Source organism: Polypterus senegalus, chromosome 4 (assembly GCF_016835505.1).
Source record: "Polypterus senegalus isolate Bchr_013 chromosome 4, ASM1683550v1, whole genome shotgun sequence".
Taxonomy (NCBI): Eukaryota; Metazoa; Chordata; class Cladistia; order Polypteriformes; family Polypteridae; genus Polypterus; species Polypterus senegalus.
The window spans coordinates 156,904,805-156,930,347 of record NC_053157.1 but is presented as its reverse complement, the minus strand read 5'-3'; the positions used below and the strand labels follow the sequence as shown (position 1 = coordinate 156,930,347).

The window sequence follows — 25,543 nt, the reverse complement described above, 5'->3', positions numbered from 1 at the left end:
TCGGGTGAAGAGAGGGGCGAGCTGTCAACTGATCACCACCTGGTGGTGAGTTGGCTTCGATGGTGGGGAAGATGCCGGTCAGACCTGGTAGGCCCAAGCGTGTTGTGAGGGTCTGCTGGGAACGGCTGGCAGAGTCCCCTGTCAGAAGTAGCTTCAACTCCCACCTCCGGCAGAACTTCAACCACGCCCCGAGGGAGGTGGGGACATTGAGTCCGAATGGGCCATGTTCCGTGCCTCTATTGTTGAGGCGGCTGACGGAGCTGTGGCCGCAAGGTGGTCGGTGCCTGTCGTGGCGGCAATCCCCGAACCCGTTGGTGGACACCGGCGGTGAGGGATGCCGTCAAGCTGAAGAAGGAGTCCTATAGGACTTTTTGTCCTGTGGGTCTCTGGAGGCAGCTGATAGGTACCGGCAGGCCAAGCGGAACGCGGCCTCGGGTGTTGCTGAGGCGAAAACTTCGGGCATGGGAGGAGTTTGAGAGGCCATGGAGAGCGACTTTGGACGGCTTCGAGGAGATTCTGGTCCACCGTCCGGCGTCTCAGGAGGGAAGCAGTGCAGTGTCAACACCGTATATAGTGGGGATGGTGCGCTGCTGACCTCGACTTCGGACGTTGTGGTCGGTGGGAGGAGTACTTGAAGACCTCCTCAATCCCACTAACATGCCTTCCAATGAGGAAGCAGAGCCTGGGGACTCTGAGGTGGGCTCTCCCATCTCTGGGACTGAAGTCACCAAGGTGGTCAAAAACTCCTTGGTGGCAGGGCCCGGGGTGGATGAGATCGCCCGGAGTTCCTTAAGGCTCTGGATGTTGTAGGACTGTCTTGGTTGACACGTCTCTGCAACATCGCATGGACATCGGGACAGTGCCTCTGGATTGGCAGACCGGGGTGGTGGTCCCCTCTTTAAAAGGGGACGGAGGGTGTGTTCCAACTATAGAGGGATCACACTCCTCAGCCTCCCTGGAAAAGTCTATTCGGGAGTTCTGGAGAGGAGGGTCCGTCGGATAGTCGAACCTCGGATTCAGGAGGAACAGTGTGGTTTCGGTCCTGGTCGCGGAACAGTGGACCAGCTCTTCACCCTTAGCAGAGTCCTGGAGGGTGCATGGGAGTTTGCCCGACCGGTCTACATGTGTTTTGTGGACTTGGAAAAGGCATTCGACCGTGTCCCTCGGGAATCCTGTGGGGGTGCTCGGGAGTATGGGGTACGGACCCCTGATAAGAGCTGTTCGGTCTCTGTACAACCGTGTCAGAGCTTGGTCCGCATTGCCGGCAGTAAGTCGAGCCCGTTTCCAGTGAGAGTTGGACTCCGCCAGGGCTGCCCTTTGTCACCGATTCTGTTCATAACTTTTATGGACAGAATTTCTAGGCGCAGCCAGGGGGGTTGAAGGGGTCGGTTTGGTGGACTCAGGATTGGGTCACTGCTTTTGCAGATGATGTTGTCCTGTTTGCTTCATCAGGCCGTGATCTTCAGCTCTCTCTGGATCGGTTCGCAGCTGAGTGTGAAGCGGCTGGGATGAGAATCAGCACCTCCAAATCCGAGAGCATGGTCCTCAGCCGGAAAAGGGTGGAGTGCCCTCTCAGGGTTGGGGGTCTCGGGGTCTTGTTCACGAGTGAGGGAAGAATGGAGCGTGAGATTGACAGGCGGATCGGTGCGGCATCCGCAGTGATGCGGGCTCTGCATCGGTCTGTCGTGGTGAAAAAGGAGCTGAGCCTTAAGGCAAAGCTCTCAATTTACCAGTCGATCTACCTTCCTACCCTCACCTATGGTCATGAGCTATGGGTAGTGACCGAAAGAACGAGATCACGAATACAAGCGGCTGAAATGAGTTTCCTCCGCAGGGTGTCTGGGCTTTCCCTTAAAGATAGGATGAGAAGCTCAGTCATCCGGGAGGGGCTCAGAGTAGAGCCGCTGCTCCTCCGCATCGAGAGGAGTCAGATGAGGTGGCTCGGGCATCTGATCAGGATGCCTCCTGGACGCCTCCCTGGTGAGGTGTTCCGGCACGCCCAACCGGGAGGAGGCCCCGGGGAAGACCCAGGACACGCTGGAGGGACTATGTCTCCGGCTGGCCTGGGAACGCCTTGGGATTCTCCCGGAAGAGCTGGAAGAAGTGGCCGGGGAGAGGGAAGTCTGGGCCTCTCTGCTTAAGCTGCTGCCCCTGCGACCCGACCTCGGATAAGTGGAAGAGAATGGATGGATGGATGGAAAAATGAAAATGTAATAGTATACCTTAGCAATTGGAAATACAAAATAAGGGGGTTTAAATGACATGCTTTGGGTTATGCTGTACTGGAAAAAAAAAAAACAAAAACAAACCTACAGCCTTGTGGTGCAAGTCCATTGCTTTAGCATCTACATTATACTATCTAAACTGTTAAACGAAACAAAATGCAACTGAAAAGTCCTGGCTGTATATGCCAATTTAGGTATGGTCGTTGTTAAATTCAAAGATTCTACAGGTCTGCATTGGTTTTCTCCAAGTAGTCATCTTCCACATACAAAAAAATACAAACTGATATAATATAAGTGGGCATGGGTGTTTATAGAAGTGTGACCCATGATGGATTGGTGCCCTCTATAAATCTGGTTCCCACACAGGGTCCAGTACTCCAGGGATGAGCACCAGTTTACCAGAGACTTCGGATTTTGAAAATGGATGAATAAAACTGGGGTGAGGCTTTACTGATGCACACAAAACAGAGAAATTGTGCAATTAAATATTTATAATGACAAACATTCTTGTTAAGGTTTGTGGAACATTATAACTGCACAGGTCATATTATTGGCTGCGATCTCAAATTCTTGCAGAGGCAAGCTTTGCTCATTTCAATTCTAATGAGCTTCAATGTCTTCTACAGTAGATGAACAAGTCCATTCCATTTCACGGTGGTTTGTAATAATGGGACCATAACCCAGCCGTGTTAACAAAAACATTATGTGATAAAATAATCAATGACTTGTCTATTTCAGCTTGAATTATGGTTAAGAAGATATACAGTACTTGACCCCATTCTTAATGGAGACACAGAGGAACTGTGCTATAAAAAGACATCCTTCGAACCAAGTCCTGTAGAACTTGACTTATTTGTATGGAATGTTATTTGATTTAAATTAAATCAATAAAATCCAAAAAAAAAAAAAAAAAGACAGCCTTCTTCAAGGGCATTGAAGAGTGTATGGTGTGGAGCTGCTCTGTAGATCAGAGGTCTCAAACTAAGATGTACGAGGCAAGTTTTCACCCCAGCCAGTGTCTTAGTCACGCACATAAGAAATTTCTTTTCTGAGATCATCCATTTTTCTCCTGGTGCAGCTCAATAGTTAGTGAGCTGTCAGCGATAAAAAATAAGCAATATACAGTTCAAAATCTTAACAAGGAAATCAATTAAACGATCCCATTAGCGGCAATAGTCTACTACAGATGAAAGGAATAACAATTTTCAGAAACTGTGACCCTCCAGGTTCGGAGTCAGAGACACCTACCCTTCATCATCACCTGTGTGGGATTCTGCCCGATGTGGAAACATCCACATCTCGGGACATCAGAAAGCAGGATTCCTTTTATAATTGTTTTCCAAAGTCTTTAAAAAGCCCAAATACATAGGCAACCGCAGCCTTTTCTGATTTCGCATCACTTAAGATGTCATCCATTTATCCCGGTCACCGGTCTTCTTCGTGCATTAACACCTTCTCCCCGCAATACCGATACTCCACTACTTAACCAGCGACTAAGAACATTATTTCCGTTGCAAGCTTACCATACACCGTATTCGCAACCGAACAGTCCATATTATTTCAAAGAAGCTAGATCTTTTACACACGCAATCTTACTCCAAAAAAACTTACTTTTCTATCACTCCGTGAGGAGCACGACAAGGAAAACAGCCTGCAGTGCTGATATGTCCTGCCTCCGGCGGCGACAGCTTTTCTAAACATCAGCAACATCTTGCTTTGTTTGCCGGTGGAGAACCTGCAGGATGACACCCAATAAAACAGAATAGAATCCTGTGCTCCTCTATCAACTTGGCTTCACGTGTCCCAGGAGCTCTAAGACCGACCTTTGAATGGTAGGCGGGTATAAATGTGGTCATAAACTGGCGACACGTCGGGGTCCGTCGCAAAAGTAACGATTTCGATAAAAACGCAGTATTTTTGTTGTTGTTGCAGGAATCGTTTATCTCTACATCAAAAAAGTATCGTCATCAGTGACAAAATTACATATTTTGATTTTTGAAATGAAAAATATTCATTACAACCCTTGCACCAAACAGATATTTAAACAAAAGTATTTAATCAGCTTTCAAAGCAGTGTTACAATTTATTTTATGAACTTAAACAAAGAAAGAAAAACAACACAGTAAACGTCACTTGAGCAAAACTCTGGGCACCTTCCTCCGTTAGTACTTAGTGACCCAACCTTTGGCAGATATCTCAGTTTGCAGACGATTTTTGTAGCCTATTGATGGAATTTTTTGCCCATTCTTCCGGGCAGATTACCTCAGACACATTTGGTTGAGTGACTTGCATGCATACCCTCAGATTTTTAATACTGTTTAAATTCTGGAACTATGGGAGGCATTCCAAAAGCTTCAGCTTTTGTTTCTTGATATAATTCATGGTAGATTTCGATGTATGCTTCGGATCATTGTCTTGTTGTAGAAGTCTGAATCTCTTGATAGACATTTGCACCCTGAATGTTCTGATATTAAGTGGAATTCATTCTTCCCTCCAGGTGTGCAATATTCCCTGTGCCACTACTGCCGCACAACCCCGGAGCATAAAGCATCCTGCCACTACCCGATCTGCGTCGCTTGCCCGATTTGTGCATGCATGCGTATTGTAAGCGTACTGCGTATCACACTTTACGCAGCTGACAGATTCCCCGTATCTTTTCATGAAATGCTGTTCCTTTTTTCCTCCAAATATACCTCTGGTGATTGTGCCCAAAAAGCACGATCTTATTCATCTGTCAACAACTTTTGCTTCCAGATGATCCTTAGCATTCTTCAGACATTGTCTTTTGTGACGTTTGCATGGAGACTGTCGATGCAATCACCATTGCACTGTGCAACTGAGCACCACAGCTCCAATGTTGGGCAAGTCTTCCTGTAGATCTTCTGCAGTGGTTCAGGGGTTAGAGTTTTGAGAAGTTTGTATTGATCTTTTAGGTCTTCTTTTGACTTGCATGGTTCCTCACAGTTGCCATTTCTTTATCAAGTTGGAAGTACTTTGATGTTTTTTATAGCATTTCTTCAACTTTGTATTCATCAATTATCTTACCATTTCAGACCACCTGTGAGTTCACAAGAGGAGTCCATGGTTATTCAGTGTTATCACAAAAAGGCTGAGTCAGAATTTATCTAGTGGAAATGGAATGGAATTATTGTCAACTGACAGTTCCTGTTTACCCTTTTTAAACCAAGTCAATTCGGGCATACAAAGATGATGAGATTCTGGGACTTTACAAGTGGTAGGTTGCCCAATCTTTTGCACAAGTCACAATTAATGTTTTTTTTTTCTGTGTTTAAGTTCATAAAATAAAATATAACAGTGCCTCAAAAGTTGACAAAAGACCTTTGTTGGAATTTCTATTACCCAATGGGATTGTATTTAATACTTTTCACTTCAAAATTCAACAAAAAATGTCATTTTCTCAGGGAGGCCAAAACTTCTCTGTAACACTGTATTTCCGGTAAATGGTTTGCAATACTATATAATAAAGGACACATTCAAATCATTAGTGCATCTTTTATTGAGGGATGCAATATAAATATGTACAGTATAAACAAACAAAAAACCTTAGGCATTGTTTTGAATAACTATTATATTTGCAAATATTTTGCATGATGCAATGTATAATCAGGTGAAAACAACATTTTACAAAACTGTACACAATACTGAATCCCGCAATTGCTTCTGTAATTTCAAGAGGTATAGTACAAATTGGCAACAACAAAAAAATACAAGATAATTCTAAGATATTTGTCCATTTTCTAACTTGTTTTGTGTAATTACAGATTAAGTGGACCTAGAGACTAAATCTCTTATATAGAGTCCAGACCATAACAGTTTATGATTTTTTTTTAAGAAGCCTACAAATAACTAACAATAAATAAATAAAACAGTAATTTAAATGAACAATTTACAATAAACAGAATGACAATATGCTTAAAAGTATTATATAGATATATATACAGTGCATCCGGAAAGTATTCACAGCGCATCACTTTTTCCACAGTTTGTTATGTTACAGCCTTATTCCAAAATCGATTAAAATAATTTTTTTCCTCAGAATTCTACACACAACACCCCATAATGAAAACATGAAAAAAGTTTGAGGTTTTTGCAAATTTATTAAAAATAAAAAAAACGGAGAAATCACATGTACATAAGTATTCACAGCCTTTGCTCAATACTTTGTCGATGCACCTTTGGCAGCAATTACAGCCTCAAGTCTTTTTGAATATGATGCCAAAAGCTTGGCACACCTATCCTTGGCCAGTTTCTCCCATTCCTCTTTGTAGCACCTCTCAAGCTCCATCAGGTCAGATGGGAAGTGTCGGTGCACAGCCATTTTAAGATCTCTCCAGAGATGTTCAATCGGATTCAAGTCTGGGCTCTGGCTGGGCCACTCATGGACATTCACAGAGTTGTCCTGAAGCCACTCCTTTGATATCTTGGCTGTGTGCTTAGGGTCGTTGTCCTGCTGAAAGATGTACCGTCGCCCCAGTCTGAGGTCAAGAGCGCTCTGGAGCAGGTTTTCATCCAGGATGTCTCTGTACATTACTGCAGTCATCTTTCCCTTTATCCTGACTAGTCTCCCAGTTCCTGCTGCTGAAAAACATCCCCACAGCATGATGCTGCCACCACCATGCTTCACTGTAGGGATGGTATTGGCCTGGTGATGAGTGGTGCCTGGTTTCCTCCAAACGTGATGCCTGGCATTCACACCCAAGAGTTCAATCTTTGTCTCATCAGACCAGAGAATTTTGTTTCTCATGGTCCAAGAGTCCTTCAGGTGCCTTTTGGCAAACTCCAGGCAGGCTGCCATGTACCTTTTACTTAGGAGTGGCTTCCATCTGGCCACTTTACCATACAGGCCTGATTGGTGGATTGCTACAGAGATGGTTGTCCTTCTGGAAGGTTCTCCTCTCTCCACAGAGATTGCTCAGTTTAGATGACCGGCCAGCTCTAGGAAGAGTCCTGGTGGTTTCGAACTTCTACCACTTAGAGATGATGGAGGCCACTGTGCTCATTGGGACCTTCAAAGCAGCAGAAAGTTTTCTGTAACCTTCCCCAGATTTGTGCTTCGAGACAATCCTGTCTCGGAGGTCTACAGACAATTCCTTTGACTTCATGCTAGGTTTGTGCTCTGACATGAACTGTCAACTGTGGGACCTTATATAGACAGGTGTGTGCCTTTTCAAATCATGTCCAATCAACTGAATTTACCACAGGTGGACTCCAATTAAGCTGCAGAAACATCTCAAGGATGATCAGGGGAAACAGGATGCACCTCAGCTCAATTTTGAGCTTCATGGCAAAGGCTGTAAATACTTATGTACATGTGCTTTCTCAATTTTTTTATTTTTAATAAATTTGCAAAAACCTCAAGTAAACTTTCTTCATGTTGTCATTATGGGGTGTTCTGTGTAGAATTCTGAGGAAAAAATGAATGTAATCCATTTTGGAATAAGGCTGTAACATAACAAAATGTGGAAAAAGTGATGCGCTGTGAATACTTTCCGGATGCACTGTATACATAATGAAATATAAAAAATGGCTATGAACTAGAGTTACACCTGGAAAAAATATATATACGTTACATTAAAAAACAATTTTGATGATTCTGTAGAGGAGTAAGCATTAAACACCTGTTTTTTAAAATTTAGAATCATTCCATAATGCTATAATTTAAAATACCTTTCTTCAGTGTAATAACTTCTCTGTTCTAGAATCAAAGAACAAATAACACTCATTCATCCCCATCTTGAACTTGCTTTTTCCAGTACAGCAATACAATTAGCTGGCACCTACCCAAGCAGCCTTGATGGGATATTAGTCCATCACAATTTAATCTCATTCACACTTAGGCTATGTGGATTTGTCAGTTTAACAACATTTTTTTTGAACACAAGAGCAATGCATTCCATCTAGTAAAGCATTAATTTTAGATGAAAATCTTATATGTATAATCTCCTAATACATAAATCAATTATCTCTGGTCAAATTAAAATAAAATTTAAATCTAATAAATCAATTATCTCTGGTCAAATTAAAATAAAATTTAAATCTAACTGTTGTCAGATTAAAAGAAAAATAGCTTTTCTGCAGCATGTAAAACGCATTGTCTGCCTTCTCTAATGACTTTGTCCTAGCGTGCACTATGTCTATCATGCAATAGCTCTATTACACATAAAAGCATTGCATTCACGACATTCAAAGCAGTAACTGTTGAAATTCAACGATCTTCATTTTTCTGATTTGAAGGAAAGGCAAATCATCAGTACAAAAGATCTTCTCCAGTTACAGTGGGTTCTTCTGGTTGTTTTTTCTGCATCCTGGGGAAATGAATTCCAGTGATGGCCACTACAAGAAAGTTAACTCCATGGGTTGCAGTACTTGCTACACACAACCAGAAAGAGAAGCCATAATGTTCTTCCAAGGCAACAAACTGGAATATATGTTCATTAAAATTGGCAATTCTCTCTGTTAACCGATGAAGCTTCAAAGCAGCAATAAAGCTGACAACTCCAAAGACGCCAAACAACCCTGGAGGAGGAAAGGATTGTAAATGATTAGGGTGTGTGATGAAGGTATAGGGCTTGTAAATGGCATGGGGTAGTGATGTTAATAATTCTGGGCTGAATTGCAGCTAGAACAGATGTCCCCATAGCCAGCCAGGTAATAATAAAAAAAATAAAAAGTATAATTGATGTTTTCTGCACAGCACTGTTGTAAAAAGCATCACTGTCTAGTGTTATGTATCTTAAGCATAGGAACAGAAACATTCGGGCTTAAACAGTAAACATATAATCAGTCAATTACACAATGTAGAGGGTTTTAAATTAAGATTATTATTTCAGAGAAATACAAAAGCAACAAGAAAGGCAAATCGAAAGTTCAAAGAACAAAATACCTGTATAAGTTGAATAATATAAGGTTCATCTACACCAAACAATTATCCTGCAGATTTTACTTTAATACGTTAAGGATCTAGTCAGTAACAGCAAAAGCTCAAAAAGAAATCTTAGTGCTTTTTAATCTCAGCAGCATTATAATATTATTTTAAATAACTGACACTGTATTCTGTGCTATCAAAATACATGCTGAGTACATTTTAAAGATTAAATTAGCTCAAGGTCATTTTTTTTTTGTTCGTAAAATCCAGCCTAATCTGTAAAGCAATAGTAACATTTTTACAGAAAATACTTAGTAAATAAAAACAGTCTCGAGTCATTGCTATAAATGAAATCCGAGGACGTCCTTTATTTACACACTGGTGGAGGCTTGAGCAGCAAGGCTCTCCATAGCAAGTCTGGCTGGTCTTAAGAGAACAGCTCCAGTTATTATTTAGGTTCATTAATATATAGTAGCTAGTAAACATTTCAATCCCACCAATGAGCACTCAAATAAAAAGTACATTCTCTGCCATTACATAACATCCAAAAATACCAAAATAGTTAATCATTAGCAGTCTTGTCTAAACATTTGGTTTACAGAATAAGAGTTCTTATACATAAAACTGTTATCACAGAACAAAGCACAAACTTAAACGTTATATATGATCTAATTTCCTAATATAGCATTCTGATACAGATGAAGTCATGATGTCCTAGCATAACAGGCAGGCAGTTTCAAGCACTTTTTTCTTTTCCCTTACAAAAATATAAAGAATAAACAACTGCTATTCAAGAAAGGTTAACTCATTCCAACATTCTAATGTATGCTGCACTTGATTTAAAAGATTCTAACTGCAATGTTGTATTTTTTCTGCACAGACCGAGGTGGATGAAACAAATAAAATACAGAACCTTTTATTATGTTTTATGATTACCAATAGTTGAATAAACCTAAGGACTCATACAAAATATGGCACTCCTTAGAAAAGAAAGCTGTGGCAAAGTGTCTTGCTTTAAAAGTCACCTTACTATCAGTATACAATAGAAGTGAAGTTTGTGTATAGTTACATTACATCTTAGTCCAGACATTTTACCCACAGTAAAACATAATGTGCCATCCTAACTCTTACAAAGTGTTCTTCTTGTGGTTACATGACTTACATATACCATATCAGTTTTTACATATGTTTTACAATCTGTTTTCATCTGTGAATGAATGGGCTTTAGAACAATTTGTTCGCTATCATACCACACTCCATTTCAAACCATCTTAATCTAATGCAGAGATTCAGGTCCCAGAGCACACAACATACAAGTATCTAAAAATGAATATGATTAGGTTGTCTGTAATATTCCTTTAAAATGAAAAGAAAAAAGAAATATGTATCATTGTTATTATTCACTAGAACACTATTGAGACTGGGTAAATAAAATCTCAGTTTACAACTAGGAAGTAGTGTAATCGGAGTTCCATTGACTTATTTAATGTTAGTAAAACAAAAAGTGAAACCACAATCAATTGCCTTTTGAAAATTTCAAGGAATTTAAAGCTGTAGATGCCAGAAAATGTATTGGCTATAAAAACTGCAATATGGTGTGGGTTTTGATATATTTCTCAAACAACTGTTTCCATTTTGGAGTTTCATGGAACCTCTAGGACAAGTGGAGAACCAACTATGGATGGAATGTAGAGCACACTGATGCAAACAATATGCTCACTCAATTTAATATAATCCAACCTGTATACTTTATGGATGTTGGAGTGAATCGGGGTACAGGGAAAAATAACACACTGACACATGAGAATCATACTGTATACACTCCAGATAGCCAGGGACCTGGCCAGGATTTGAACCAATGTGTCAAGAATTTTAATTTGGCAGTGTTACTGACAGCACCTTCGTCTAATTAAAATGTACAATAAATAAGAAGGTGCTTTTTCAACCTACCACACTATAACCTAAACCAATCTGTTCATCCATGTATAAGTTGATTCATTCCTTTATATCTTCAGTTACTGCTTTTCTTGGTCATTGTGAGGGAGTGGTACGTAGGAGTAACATACTATTGTACAGTATTTTCTTCTGAATTCTTAATATTGTATTAGCAGACCCTGCAGAATGTCTTACGCCAAGATTAAATCCTCTGCGGATTGAGCCTAGCCTGAAAGACACCATTCCTTGGCAATCTCACTACTGTATACAGTAAGTTGACATCTTGTGCTAGAATTTAGTTAGCCATTCATCCACTTATTTTCTGTACAACATCATGGCAGGTAGGATCCTGTTCATCCAGCATCAGACACAAGATAGGGGCCATTTACAGTCTAGCCTTTTTAATAATTTAAGACATTGTGCACATAAAGTGCAAGAATGCTGAATACTTTGTGCATTAAAATAATAATTTGCTAGCCTGATTCTTTCTTAAACAGGATAACCTGGCCTAATACCTAGAGGAAGATGGAGCAAAAAATAATACATGCTAATTACCGCATCAACCAATGCACTATAAATGAAACTACACTATGTCATTTAATCTTTGTTCATTAAAGACTGCTCATGCAGCTAGGTAACCAACATTGCCTGACAACTAAAGTGGTACAATGCAAAGAGAACCATAAAGACACAAGTTAACACCACTGATTCTTATGTAACCTGCCTGTACTAATCAGTATTCTTTATTAAAAAGCTGTTGTTTACTGTTAATGGAAAATGTGCTATATAAAATAAAGAATGAATGAAGAAAAAAAGCTTATTCTATTCTTCATAGGCATGAACATTTTAATCACATTACAACGTTTTGCCCCTGTGTCTGTACTGTGCGTGTTAGCCTTCTCTTAAATTAAGGAGCTAGATCATCTGATATGTCAAAGGGTTAGCATTCTGACATATAAACCCCTAACATAATTATCTAATTTACATATTAGAAGTGAAATGGCTTTGGTTTAAGAGTTCACTGGATTTTAAGTCTTTAACAAGTTGTTTAAGACACCTATATTATGTCAGAAATGGAGCTTATGTGATATTGATAGGTAACCAAGGTCAAATTAGAAAATCCAACAGAACAACTTCATATGTTACAGGGTAAGTATGACAACTGACGATCCAGACTGGCAGTAAATAACACAGATTGGTAAGACATGAAAGTAGATATTACAATGATTGTATTATAACATGTTCTTGCACAGTAATTAAAAAAAATATTAAATCATAAAACAATTACCTGCAATCAAATTCCACAAGTAAATGCCTGCAGGTCCCTTTATTGACTGGTACGGAATCTTCCTTGCATTGTATACACAGAACCCAAAACTGACTAGAGCAAACGTGATGGCGATGAAGAGAAATAAAATAATAAAAACATGAAGAGCACCATTCAACTTCCTCACCAGATTAGGGAACACTGCAGAAGAATACAAAATGATTAAGATTAATGAAGGGAGTGTGCATCACTTGACCTCATTAGCAGCAGCTTCAGTGGAAAATAAACTTTTGTGATTAAGCTTAAATTTCTGAGGATAAAAAATGAAAATCCCGCATAAGTGCACAAAACTAACATTTGTCATTTGAGGAAATTGCCTTTGATGAAGGTGAATCCAGTAGATCACTAGACATCACACAGTGGGATGTTTTATATCCAGACTTCTACCATAAAAACATTCAACTAATTGGATCCTAGAACTGATAAGAAAGGATGACATTTATACACTAAATATGCAGTATGTGTTTTGTCACATATGTAGGTCACCTTCTAAATCATATGTGACAAGTACTACCACTCTGGGACACCAGAGGGCATGATTGCTGATTGTCTTGTTTCTTTTGTCACCCACAGCTCAGAGGAGATGCCCATTGTGGGCAACGGACCTTGCACCATCCAGTCCAGGAGCTGTAAAAGCAAGGTGCTCCTGGAAGGTGGCATCTCATTTAGGAGATGAGTCACTTGAACTGTGAAGCTCCTAACCTGAAATTGAACCACTCTTCGGAGCCTGTAAATTCTCAGCCAACAGTTAAAAGTTTGCTTTGTTTTTTCTACTTGAGCTATCAAGCACTTGTTATTTTCAGTTCCTTTGTTTTTCAAGTAAATGGGGTGGCACCACTGGCACCCCAACATTTCTTCTTGACTCTTGTCTAACCCTTGACTGATAATAGTGTGTTCATAATGACTGATTACTTTCTAAAGTGTTTTGTTGTAACTCTCACTGATTTGTGTTTTCCTTTAAATACAATACAATAAAGTCTTGTATTCTTATTTAGCATGGTGCAGCTGAGTGGCAATGTGTTGCATGTTGGTTGGAGTGCCAAGTATTAAATTCACAGAGCTCTGTTCACATGATAATACTACTATTGCTACTACTATTGTTAAAAGTGAAACCCTCCATATACTCTACATGTCTGTTCTATCAAACCTTTTCTACAAGTTACACTGCCTTTCTGCTTGTTACTAAGTTAAGCCATGCATAGATGAAACAATTTTATTAAGTTGCTTTCTAGTACCATCAACAAAATAATTTCTAAAAACCAGCACTAATGCAAGTAAAAAGTAACATAAAAAACAGACACAAGTTTTGTTTGAAAGACTTGAAGTTGCTGCTATTTTATACTGAGCATCAACGTGAGTGAGTACTGTAGTAAGCACTGCTGGGCCTAACAATATCATAAGTGCTTTTAGAAATAACATTGAAAGAAAAAAATATTTTGGCGTCCACTGATAAGGTTGAAATGTAATATATTTTCTGTTAGTCTTTTCTGGCTCAGCAGTTTATTAGTAAATATTTGATTAATTATACATGCCTAAATTACACTCCGGCTCAATCCGTGTATCCATTTACTGAACCTGCCTAACCCAACATCAGGTCATAGAGACCTGGAGCTTATTCCAGCAGGACTAGGCACAAGGCAGGAACCACCTCAAGAAGGGAAGCCAGGGCGAGTCAAACTGAGTCTCCAGTTTTAAAGTTTTCATATACTGTAAGTGTCCTGCACATATTGTTGTCCAATGGGGCATCCAATGAATAATTAATTTTATATTTACATATACATATATTTCCAGTGTAAGGAAAATAAAATATATTTAGATGTAAATAATCTACCTACATTAAGTACCGACAAGGTAACTGTTAAAACTGTCATCATAATTTAGATCTGTAGGCTATTATCTGTAGTCCCAAAAGTACCGAAACCTCTGATGAAAATAATACCATAAAAACTATTAAAAGAATAATTTCTCTAAAGATTCACATTTATTTTGTGATATTTGAAAAATACATTCACAAGTTGAAGGAATCTGCAATTCAGTCTGGGTGTTTAACCAACTAGTTAACCAATCTGAAACTGGTCTAATCCAGTCATACTCTTGGGGATGCTGCAGTCTAACCCAGCACCGTTAGTCAAAAAGCAAAAATCAATCTCGGATGAGCCATCAGTGCATAGTAGAGAATATATACATACATATAGTACTAGCCATGTGTGCCCAACTACGTTACGTGTGTTAAAGTTGTCTGTGAAGGGCTCCCTGTTTAAACGCGGCTGCCAGTCGTGAACAGCAGCATTATTATTTTTTATAAGGGAAGCAAAATTACAACAGAAAACCCTTGGACATTGATTCGATAGGAACGGCCTACTTGGAATCACTGTCCGAATAGTAATTATGTGGTGGTGTAGGAGCATTTCTGCTTCTGTCCGTTCACAGTCCGTCTTGTTTTCACAATGCTGTCGTTTCCTCTTGCGATCCCTTCTCAACCTTTCTCCAATCTTGCAGGTTGCTTTGTGGCAATCCAAAGAGTAAGGCCATATACACGGAGCAATGGTTATAAAAGGAGGACACATAGGTATCCAGGCTTTTTAAAGCATAAATAGAGATCACTTCACTGACATGTGAGCAAGCCATGGTACAACTGTGAGACGCGCAGCACTCGCCGGCTACAACGTAACAATAATAATTTCCGGAACATGCTGTTACGTTGTCATTCATTCTACCCACTGTCTTTCTTTCATTTATATGTTATGTAGGCACGTACCTTTTATCTTTGGCAATCTCATTCTCTAACCAGTGTAACACTGTCCACCACCAATTTTGTTATTCCGGCACATTGTTGACATCTGTGAGTAACAACAATGTACTAAACTGGAAGGTGGTCTACGCATGCATGGAATTCGCGGAAAAACAAAGATCAAGGTCTAAATGAAGATCTCTTTAGTTAATTAATAGCACAACAATTTGTTTAGTTTGAATGTCTGTGTTTTGAGGTGTGACTGGAGTACTACAGTCTTCAGTAGTATAAGCCTGGAGGAGATTCTTAATGCAATGCCTATGTTTTAGCTGTCTCTCTTCTGCCATCTAGTGCTTCTTCTTCTAATTAATTCACGGACAAACAAAGATCAAGATCCAAATAAAGATTATATATAGAGATGCTCATTCACACTCTTATCATGCTGAACCAAGTTAGAGTCAACAATTATGAAAGTGAAACAGGAGCACCCGGCAAGTAAACCACACAGACAGGGAAAGAATCTGCAATCTGTTGTAGACAATTCAAATCTATTCAATTTTTACTTAGCATTCTTCATTACACATGCACAAGTAGAAAACACAAACAGTAAATTATAAAACCACATTGCATCCATACACAAGAATATGTTGATTATGTTAAATATAAAATAGTTCTCAATATTTAAAACAAACAAATTATTAGAGTAGAAAGACTTGTTTCTGTAATAATTAAGATATAACTAGTTGATGATGGAGGAAGAGAAAAAAAAGTCAATTTAACAGCAATCATGCGCTATCTTCTGGAGACGCTGTACCCTGTCTGAATGGTGAACTTTTCAATATTTTGTAGATCAAGTTCCAAAGGTTTTTAAACATATTCCATTATTCTGTTGCTGCAAATAGAATTTCAAATTCTCTGCACAGCACCACCAAGTTCAAATTGCTTCCTAAAAAATATGCTTGTTTGGTTAATTTCAAAATACCCGTGGGCAAGAGTGGGCCTTGTGCCCAGTGCTCTGCCAAGGGCTGTTTCATGGCTTGTGCCCAGCACTGTGAGGGTAGGGTCTGTCTCCTACTCATAATACAACTGAAGGATATTATATTAAATACAAGTGTATTTTTTTTTCTTTAATTTAAACCCTGTCTTGTAGGTTTACATTGCTAAATGGTTTGCTTTTGAAGGCGCTGTTCTATTCTACTCACAGAGTCCAGTTGATTCTTATTATAAACTGTTTATGTGTCATGTACACAGTAATAAAAAACCAAAATAACTTACTGAAGAATGTCTATTTTTCATATTCATAGACATTTCTTATCCTTTGAAGAATTAAATCATGAGAACCAGTCAGAGGCACATAAAACTGAAAACAAAATAGCCATTGTTACATAAGCTATTAAATGTCAAAATAAAAGTCCAACTAAACAAATTAAATATGATAACATGTCTAACAAACAAATGAACATTACAGTAATATATTGCTAAATAAGTAAAAAAAAAAAAGTTCAAAGAATATGTATCCCTGTATTTAATCGTGATTGATGATTTTTTTTTTTGCCTTTTTGTAGACATTTTTAATTTTTTTTTCCCCTCTATTCTTTCTTCTCTTTCTACTCAAATTCCAGGGGCAGATTCAGAAATCTGTGCTGGATGATTGGTAGACAGGGTGAAATTAGTCTTTTCATGGTTACTATTGATAAATGTCACATACATACATACATACAGAAAATCAATCAATACATGTGTGTTTATGCACGTATTGAACATATATATATATGTATATATATATATATATATATATATATATATATATATATATATCCTCAGGACATATATTTTAAATCACTTCTTCCCTTGGGTTGCATCAGCATACTTGTCAAGGGAGTCATGCATTTGTATTTCATATTAATGACACATTGTTATCTTTTATGCTTTGATTTTTAATTCTTCAGTTCTTTGTAAAATAACTTGTTACTGTGTAAATTCTGAAAGATGCAATATTAAAGATACATTGCTTGTTTGACTGACTGAATAAACCAAGTGTTAATGTATTAAATGTATTAAATATTAATCTTTAAAAGTTACTTGGGGATTTTACAGTAAAAGAACCAAAATATATAATTCCTATAATTTATGCAGGTTAATGCAGAGAAACATTAAAAATTTAATACAAATAAATAAATACTATATTCAGTATTAAAGTAAAAAATTTTCTCACTGTAAATTTTTGTTTGCCGCCTTCCCAGGCCACACTGCCTTATTTTTCGACCCTCAAAGAGTCCGTAGTAAATTTCCCCGATAAACTTATTCATTTCTGGGTCCGAAGCATTCACTAGGTCAGCTCCAGTCTTGCACAAGATACTTCCAGTCACCCACTGTTGTGTAGAAAGCGCAACAATTATCAGCACAGCAGATGCAATGCTAAGGATGGATGCCATAGAGAAAAAAGTCTTTTTCAAAAGTCCAGGCATCGCATTCCTTAGTAAAGTTCCTCTTCATGTTGATTTGCTGTAACTGGATGCCATGGTGAGTAAATAATCTGTTTACAGCTTTGCACAACCATCCTCTTAAATTCTCTCACAATGTTGAATGTATATAACGTATTTGCTTCACTTTCTCTTACAAAGCAGCTGATACAGAAAAAAGAAAAATATTGCAAAGAAGTGGAGAATAAATAATTCTACTGTTAAAGTCTAAAAAGAAAAGCATCTTAGAAGCGGTGGTGTCTCACTTTCCACCAGCAAGTAACTCTATCTGCGGTGCTGTGCTAGTGTTCCGTCTAGTGGTTTAATTGTTTCTCCTCACAGAAGCAGGCCAATCATCTTCTCTCTTAATCATATAGACAGGTTGCACTGCCTTTCACCTTCCACTCCATGAGTTATAATGTACTAGGTTGTTTAATTGCAGCTGCACCACACGTTTCATTCCCTACATTAAACAAATTTTCCATTTTCATGTTAACTCTTTATGTTTCAAGTGTCAAAGCAGCTGCTCCTCTTTATTTGTTAAATATCTGCTTATCAACAGCAGCTCTTCTTCACACATGTAAATAAGTAAGTTAAAAATACTCTGTTTTATAACTTTGCCAGCCAGTCAAATCATTGACATAACTTCATTAATAGAAGTTTGATATTATGCCTTCTCCTCCTTTTAATTTTTTACCTCATCAACGCTGCACAGAGCTATAGGTATTACCTAGTCATTGTGTGGAAGGTGGGAACCAGCTCTGGATGGGATGACAAGGTACTGACATACACACACTCACAAGTATTCACACAGAGAACCAAGTCAGATGTAATAATATGCTAAACACCATGCCTTGGAATATATGAATGAACTCTGTCACAAGGTGAATTTAATTGTATATTTTTATAGAATACTCCTTAAAGGAATAGTTCACCCAAAATTCAGAAGTGTCTTCTTATCTGAAAAATGTCTGAGGTAAAATTAGACACAATCAGAATATACAAACTAAGCACAGAAAATACCACTATTTAGAAATACAAATGTATGGGATACAAGTGTTGTGAATTGAGCACAGCCTACTGTTTCACCTTGGAATGACACCATTTAGTGAAATAAATGTTTTGCAGCATGGTAGTGCAGTGGTCAGTGCTGGTTTAAAATCACACACCAGGATACCTTTCACAAAGGATATTGTACATTTTCTCAATGTCTGACTTGATTTCCCTTAAGGTAATCTTTTTTCCTTACACATCCACAAATACATTCAGACTGGATTAATTGAGGCTTCCAAACTGGCAGTATGGGTGTGTGTGAATGGTCACTGTGATGGACTGGCAACCTACCTGGGGCTCTGGTCTCCCACATCTCTGAATTGGATTAAACAGGTTTGAGAATGTTATGTTAAAAGTGAATGTTATGATTTTGGTGCAATTTGGAAACAAAATCTCTATTGTTTCTTAATGGTTAATACTGTTTTGTTACAGTTACAGGAAGTTTTTTTGTTTGAATCCTGGTCTTTCTGTGTCTGTGTAGGTTTTTCTTCAGGGACCCCACTTTTTGCATGACTGTGTCCTGCAATGGAGCAACTATCCAAATACCAGTGTCATGGTATTCTCTCCATTATTGTGCCTCACTAACAACCTAGGAGTTACAAAGATGAACTCCTGAAACACCAGGGAATGTTCTTCTCTTTTCCCAAGTAAGGACCATAAAACAGTCATCAACGACCTTATCTAGGAGAACCACAGGAAAAAAGGAGCAGAAAGACTGTCCAGTAAGGGCAAATGCACGCAAAGACAGCCAAGAAAATAAGAAGGGGGGCCAGAAAAGGACAAACCAGTTCACTTACAGCAAGAGCAAAATGAGCAACACTGCCCTGTGCAAGGTATTTTCACTGCATGAGATGAGCTCTGACCCAATAGTAAATAAAAAAGATATTGTAGTATTTCTTGGAAGGAAGGGAGCATACTGAAATTTTACCAGAGTAAGAAAAACTGTTGTAAGTCCCTAGGAAAGACTTGTCTTGCGCTTGGGAGAGGGTTGGTGGGCTCAAATAATGGGATTGCTCAGATGGACCAAGGGTTGGCATTGTCACTAAACCATCTCTCCTTTTGTCCCTCTGCAGACCAGTCGAAGAACCAACCAAATAGTGACATCACCATACCCCTCCCCCATTGATGTCACTTCTGGCCTACCACAGATGTCATTTCCTCTTCTGGCCACCCTGGACCATCCCCGTTCTGTCTCTGCCATATAAAAAGCCTCTGCCTACCTCATGTACTCAGTTCTGTTTTGAGCTTGTTTGTGAAACTGTTTGTTTTGCTACTTTTCAGTAAATGGGTGGCCATCCCACCAAACTTTGAGCCTTCTTCTTTCAGCTATTTACACTCTGTAAAATTATTAATGGACTTGGAATTGTGCTTTACTCTGCAAGGGTAGAACAGACTGTCATTCTTTTCTAAAATATGAAGTGGTTAAGGTGCAAGTCCTTTTTCTGTCTATCTGTTGTGATGAAATAAAGACTCATAAAGTCTTGCAAAGAGTTGGGGAATGACCCCGTATAATGTCCTGGGACAAAAGATTTGAAAAAAATTGCAAAAAAGGATCAAAGTAAGAACATTTGACAGATGAGGTTTGAATACATTGTTTTTTTATAGAAAATGGTGGCAGGAAATAAAGTTGACAGGAAATGACATCACAAGCAGATGATTGGAAGTGATGTCATCGTTGAGGACCAGAAGTGATGTTATTATGGTGGACCAGAAGTGACGTCATCTTGGTGAGCCGGAAGTGATGTCATGATGGAGGGACCCGGAAAAGTGACGTTATTATAGCGGAGCCAGAAAGTGACGTCTTAAAGAGAAGCCGGAAGTGACATTGTCTTGGGAGAGCCAGAAGTGATGTCATTGCTGGAATATGGAGCTGGGATTATTGAGTGGAAGGCATTTTGAGTGACCGGAAGTATGGATAGTGAGTTATTTTTTATCTTCTTTTGTTCTGTTGATGAAGAGAGAGAGGTATTAATATGTTCAATCAACCCCTTATCCCTTGTAGTATCACTCACCTTAGGACTTGGTGGCTGCCTCCTAAGAGCATGTGTCATGTCATAGCGGGCATGGTTTCTGCTTTGCACTGAATGGGAAATACTCTGGACAGAGATCCTGAGTGAAAATATTAACGGACAGCGGGTTGGAAGATGGATGGATGGATGGTATGCAGCATATTGCTACTATGGAATCTTTAAGGCAGAAGCAGCAACAACATTATTTGAGAATCCACAGTGTATTCATGTTTTAATTTTCATTCTTCTCGAACTTACTCAAGCCATAGAGAAAATGCATGAACAGATAAAGTATATAATTTTTGAGGTTTTTCAGTAATTACATCAGTAACTGATAGAGAAGTTCTAAACCCCAGCTCCCTAAGCTTCTATGTGTGGTATTATAAGGGATTATGCCCACTTGGGAACTGTTACAATCTACAGGTAATAGTGTTTTGTTGCAGTGGTTCTATACAATAGGTAAATCTCCAATATCTTATTGCAACTATTTTTTCTTCCTGTGTTAATCTTTTTTTATATTATGTCAAAATAAAAGATAGAGGGAAAAATACAAAACATTTTGTTCATTTATAATAATTTACATAGGTGAAGTGTTGCACCAAGATGAAGGTGGAGGGAGTGAGGCTACAAAGGAGGCCAAAAAAGATGTGGTTGGAGTTGGTGTCAGAAGATATAAAAAGAAAGGATCTGACCCCAAAGGATGGCAAGGAGTTTAAGGATTTAAAGGGCATCTGGCTAATCTGGGTTAAAATGCTGATGATAACTATGTGTTATGGAAAACCCTATATACCTTTATGTAACCTAAAGGCCATGTTGAAGCCAAATGCTAAGATGTATTACATCATTACAAAATCAGCCAGCAGTAAACCCTCCCGCCAGGGGAATGTGAATACATAAGTGACCTTTCCTCTTGTAAGAAGGAATATAATTGACAGCCAAGGAAATAGTGCAATGAAGTGTCTTGATGTGTGGGTCTATCATGAATGAACAATAAGTAAGCAACTGTTTTCCTGCATCAATGCTTCTGGAATGATTATTGGATTTCTCCTGAGAAGATATTGTGAAATATGAGCTGGTGCCTCAGCATTCTTCTATCAGTTTTTGATGAATGGCTTCTTCTAACATGCATACTGTGTAATAAACCAAAGGTCCATAGTGCAAGTTGTAAAAATCTGAATATTTTTAATGAAACAGTAAACTGTTCAACCAAACAAAGAGTACTGTCTTACTGAATCTTATGTGCGTGGTTTCTCATTCTCACCTGCCATTTGAACTCCATACAATGATACAACACAAATGATCCACTTTCCTCTTATTATCTACTACTCTGGTCTGAAATAAAAATGTGTAATACCATACTGTATATATACCATAAAATGGGTTTTCATTAATACATATAAGGGAGAGATAAAATAAAGGAACAGACTGTTAAAAAATCTAAGAATTAGCAGTTCCTCTAAGGCAGTGGATTGCAATCCCATTCTTTGAGGATGTTTGTGACTGCAGGTTTTTCTTCCAACCAGTTTCACAATCAGCAAGTCATTGTACTTCTACATGAGTTCATTGTTTAATTATCTGCCCCCTCCACTTCCATCTTCTCTTATTCTGTACTTAGAAAACAGCATAAGTGTGAAATTTATGTTCATATGAAATTTAGAAATGTTTGTATTTTTGTCACAGTTTAAAGGTGTTAAACCTGCATTGGAACTAGGGTTAGAAAACAGAGCTCCAGGGCCTACCTTCAGAGGTTACAGCATTTCTTTCAGAAAGTTCATTCTTTTCAAAAAAACAAAAATACATCTCTTTCCTGCTTTACCTTTTCTCTTGTTCTTACATGTATTCAGCCTCCCATTACTAAATAACTATCACCTCTGTATGCTGCTCTAATGTCACAGATTGCTTCCAGAATCTAGCTCTGGGTTTTAATTCCAGGATATTGCCAGTGCAAATATATTATTGTGGACCTTCTATGTTAAACTGCCATATTGAGGTTTTTGGTTCCAATATACTCTCAAAAACTAAAATATCCTTTTTGAACTCCCAGAACAGAGTATACCCAAAGTCTGCTCTTCCATGGCACTGCCCCGGTGGCCATCTGGTCATGGATATTTGACACACTAATCTGGAGTATGCCCTTCAAATATTACTTTTCTACTCAGTAAAGGTGATGAGGGTCTTTCTCTTCATTGGGATTTCCAGCTCTCCTGAATGGAAAAAGCATACATATTCCAGTCACGGTCTGAAAGTGTGACAGTCTTTAATATTAAAATGTACTGTGAACGATAGGGGGCACTCTCGCTCCCTTGAACCCCTGTCCACGACTCCAGACACCAGGTAAGTCCTCAAATCGACTTTATTTTGTTGCCACAGTGCACAAAGCACACTCTCCACCACAATACTCATTAACAAACAAATACTCAATAATAAACAATCCTCCAGCTCCCAGACGTGTTGCCACCCTTCCACCCAGCTCAGCTCATTGTCTGTGAGTTCCCAAAGTCCTTTTATACTCCCTGACCTGGAAGTGTTCTCAATTCCCAGTCCATGTGATCCTCAATCACTTCCGGGTCAGGTAAAAGTTCTTTTCTTCAACCCGAAGTCCGTCGCTCTTCCTGTGACGAACCTCCAGGTCACAGGGCACGAAGAAGCCCTCGGTCCTCCCTGCAGCTCCCTCCTGTGGCCCCCACGGCATCCAGCAGGGCTTTGCATAAAAACTCCAATGTCCATGATGCCCTGTTGGTCTTCTGGGGACCTCCACGCTGCAAGGAGGGCTCCACCTGGCGGCTTGGGGGTATTGGCCGGGATAAATCGCCGGCCATCCATTACAGTACATATAGTGTGTACATTTATACTACAGTATTTAACTTAGGAGTTTTGCTTACTTGCTGAGAATATGTATTTTAAAACTGCAAGGCTGAAGATTGAAATCCTACATATCTCATATAGAGTGACAAAGTTCATTACGCTAACTGCTCCATATATTTATGGTATGATGATAATCAATTGTTATCATCCTGCGGAGATGGCACAGTGATAAAGTGGTTACCACTGTTGTCCCCTGGCTCCAGAGTCCTGACTTCAAATCCACTTTATGGAGTCTACATGCGTTTCCCATATTCATGTAGGTTTTCTCCTGATTCTAGTTTCTGATTTCTTCTTATATACCAATGAAGTCAGTTGGTGACTTTGAATTGGCCTCGTATGAAGAAGAGTGAATGTATGTGACAGTGTGCTCTATTGGCATCCTGTCCTGGACTGGTTCCTGTCATGCATCTGATATTACCCTGAGCATTAGAATGTGCTGGTTCAGAAACAAGCATGGGTGAATGAATACAGCATCATTCAGTGTGCTCTGTCACAGTATGAATTAAACAATGCATTTGGAGTACATATTGTACAAAAGTGAGTTCCCATTTAGCCAAAGCTACAGGTAATACTGACATTATGTAGGAGTGTACAGAAACTTAAAATTTGAAAATTGTTTTCTTATTTTGAAAAATGCCAATTGACAAAAAAGAAATCAATCTTCAGTCTCTTTAAATTGATTTGTAGAATTTTATAAAACGCCTCTGTGCCTCATTCCAGATAGACCTGTAGTTCATGAAATAATGTTGTAAACAGAATGTCAAAATCACTGTACAAGATTATAAATATAAATACTATAAACAACGTAAATTCATGTAAAGTTGCTCAGGTTAATAAATTATTTGCACAGGGCATTTTCTGCAGGCCAAAGTATTTGTCTGTACCCAGGTGAGGTGGTCCTTATCAATGTATCCTTGATAAAATGTAGTATGTAGTTAAAAATGCACAAAATATATTTTGTTTCATTTTGTAAAAATTAAATATATTTTTTGTGACTGACTTTTTGGAGGTATGGTTAGGAGGCCCTTTGAGTCTGGAGGGCCCATGCCTTGTCGGGTTGTCCATTATGCCAGTGATCTCCACTGTTCTGAGTATGAATACTGCAATGTTCCCGTGAAGTCTGAACATTTTCCTACGTATGTCTGTTGAGCTTTTCTCTGGATACTTAGGTTTTTTCAATGATGAGCATTACGTTAATGAACAATAAAACACCACCTAAATTATCAAACAGTTATGAGGGCATTATGTAGTGATTTCAACATCTGATTCAGAGTAGAATTTTCCAGACTATAGGAATATGATATATAATGTATGAAGAATCTTAATATTAATATCTGGTATTTAGCTATATAAGAAAAAGAAAAAGTTTGAATTCTGTGAAACACAGATTTTTGGGTAAACTATTGATGTATGGAGCATAGTGGGTACCACTTTGTTCTCACAGCTCCAAATTCTTCATTTCAAATGAGTTTACATGTTTTCCCTATGGGCTTATCCTCAGATACTTTAATTTTTTGCATTAGTTTTTAGATCATTTTTATCACTCCAATTTCGCCTAGTGTTAGTCTGTGTGTGTGATTGTGGCCCCCACTAGATTGGTGCCTCATTCAGTCCTGGTTCTTGTCTTGCACTCATTGTTGCTTGCATTTCCTGTGATATTGTAATAAAGGAGGCGATTGAGAAATTGCTAAATTGATGTACACTCAAATATAGCAAGAAGCTCGACATGTTCAAATTATGGAAAAAAGCTACATGTACAGTAGAGTCTCGCTTCCAGACCTCCAGTCTCCAACCTTCGCTTATCCAACATTCTGTATTATCCGACGTCCCACCGCAAAAAAACCCCCAAAAAAACGCATCAATCGGCAACAAGAACTGCAAGTTGCGAGCGTGAGCTTTGTCTATTTTTTGTTACTAAGTTAATTTTTTCAGTTAAATTTTTCAGTTGTTTTGTTGTAAAACATGATTACAGTGGATTATGTGGCCAACTCTATCTGGCGCGTTTGCGTGTGTTTCCCTCACGCGCTTGTGTGTGTGTGTGTGTCTCCCT

General features: G+C 38.8%; 2 protein-coding genes across 2 annotated transcripts in view; both read right to left on the bottom strand.

Moving 5' to 3' along the window:
* lap3 (leucine aminopeptidase 3) overlaps window positions 1–4,051 on the bottom strand; it is a 35,595-nt gene extending 31,544 nt beyond the window's left edge. The window contains exon 1 of the mRNA XM_039751539.1: window positions 3,837–4,051. Within this exon, the coding sequence (XP_039607473.1) occupies window positions 3,837–3,935 (99 nt within the window). The 5' untranslated portion in view covers window positions 3,936–4,051. The remainder of the gene's footprint in view (window positions 1–3,836) is intronic.
* Window positions 4,052–8,276: 4,225 nt separating this feature from the next.
* Window positions 8,277–17,572, bottom strand: clrn2 (clarin 2). The gene is made up of 3 exons (XM_039751540.1): window positions 17,320–17,572; window positions 12,335–12,514; window positions 8,277–8,762 (listed from the first exon to the last, which is right to left on the bottom strand). The coding sequence occupies exons 1-3, from the start codon at window positions 17,570–17,572 to the stop codon at window positions 8,494–8,496; spliced, it is 702 nt and encodes a 233-aa protein (XP_039607474.1). The 3' UTR covers window positions 8,277–8,493.
* Window positions 17,573–25,543: the final 7,971 nt, after the last annotated feature.

What these genes read in the sequence shown, in the direction of transcription:
- clrn2 (XM_039751540.1), bottom strand. Translation starts at nt 17,572, where the DNA reads ATGCCTGGACTTTTGAAAAAGACTTTTTTCTCTATGGCATCCATCCTT. An exon ending in GCGGCAAACAAAAATTTACA is followed by an intron (nt 12,515 to 17,319) that starts GTGAGAAAATTT and finishes ATTCTTCTGCAG; the next exon opens with TGTTCCCTAATCTGGTGAGG. An exon ending in CTTGTGGAATTTGATTGCAG is followed by an intron (nt 8,763 to 12,334) that starts GTAATTGTTTTA and finishes TTCCTCCTCCAG; the next exon opens with GGTTGTTTGGCGTCTTTGGA.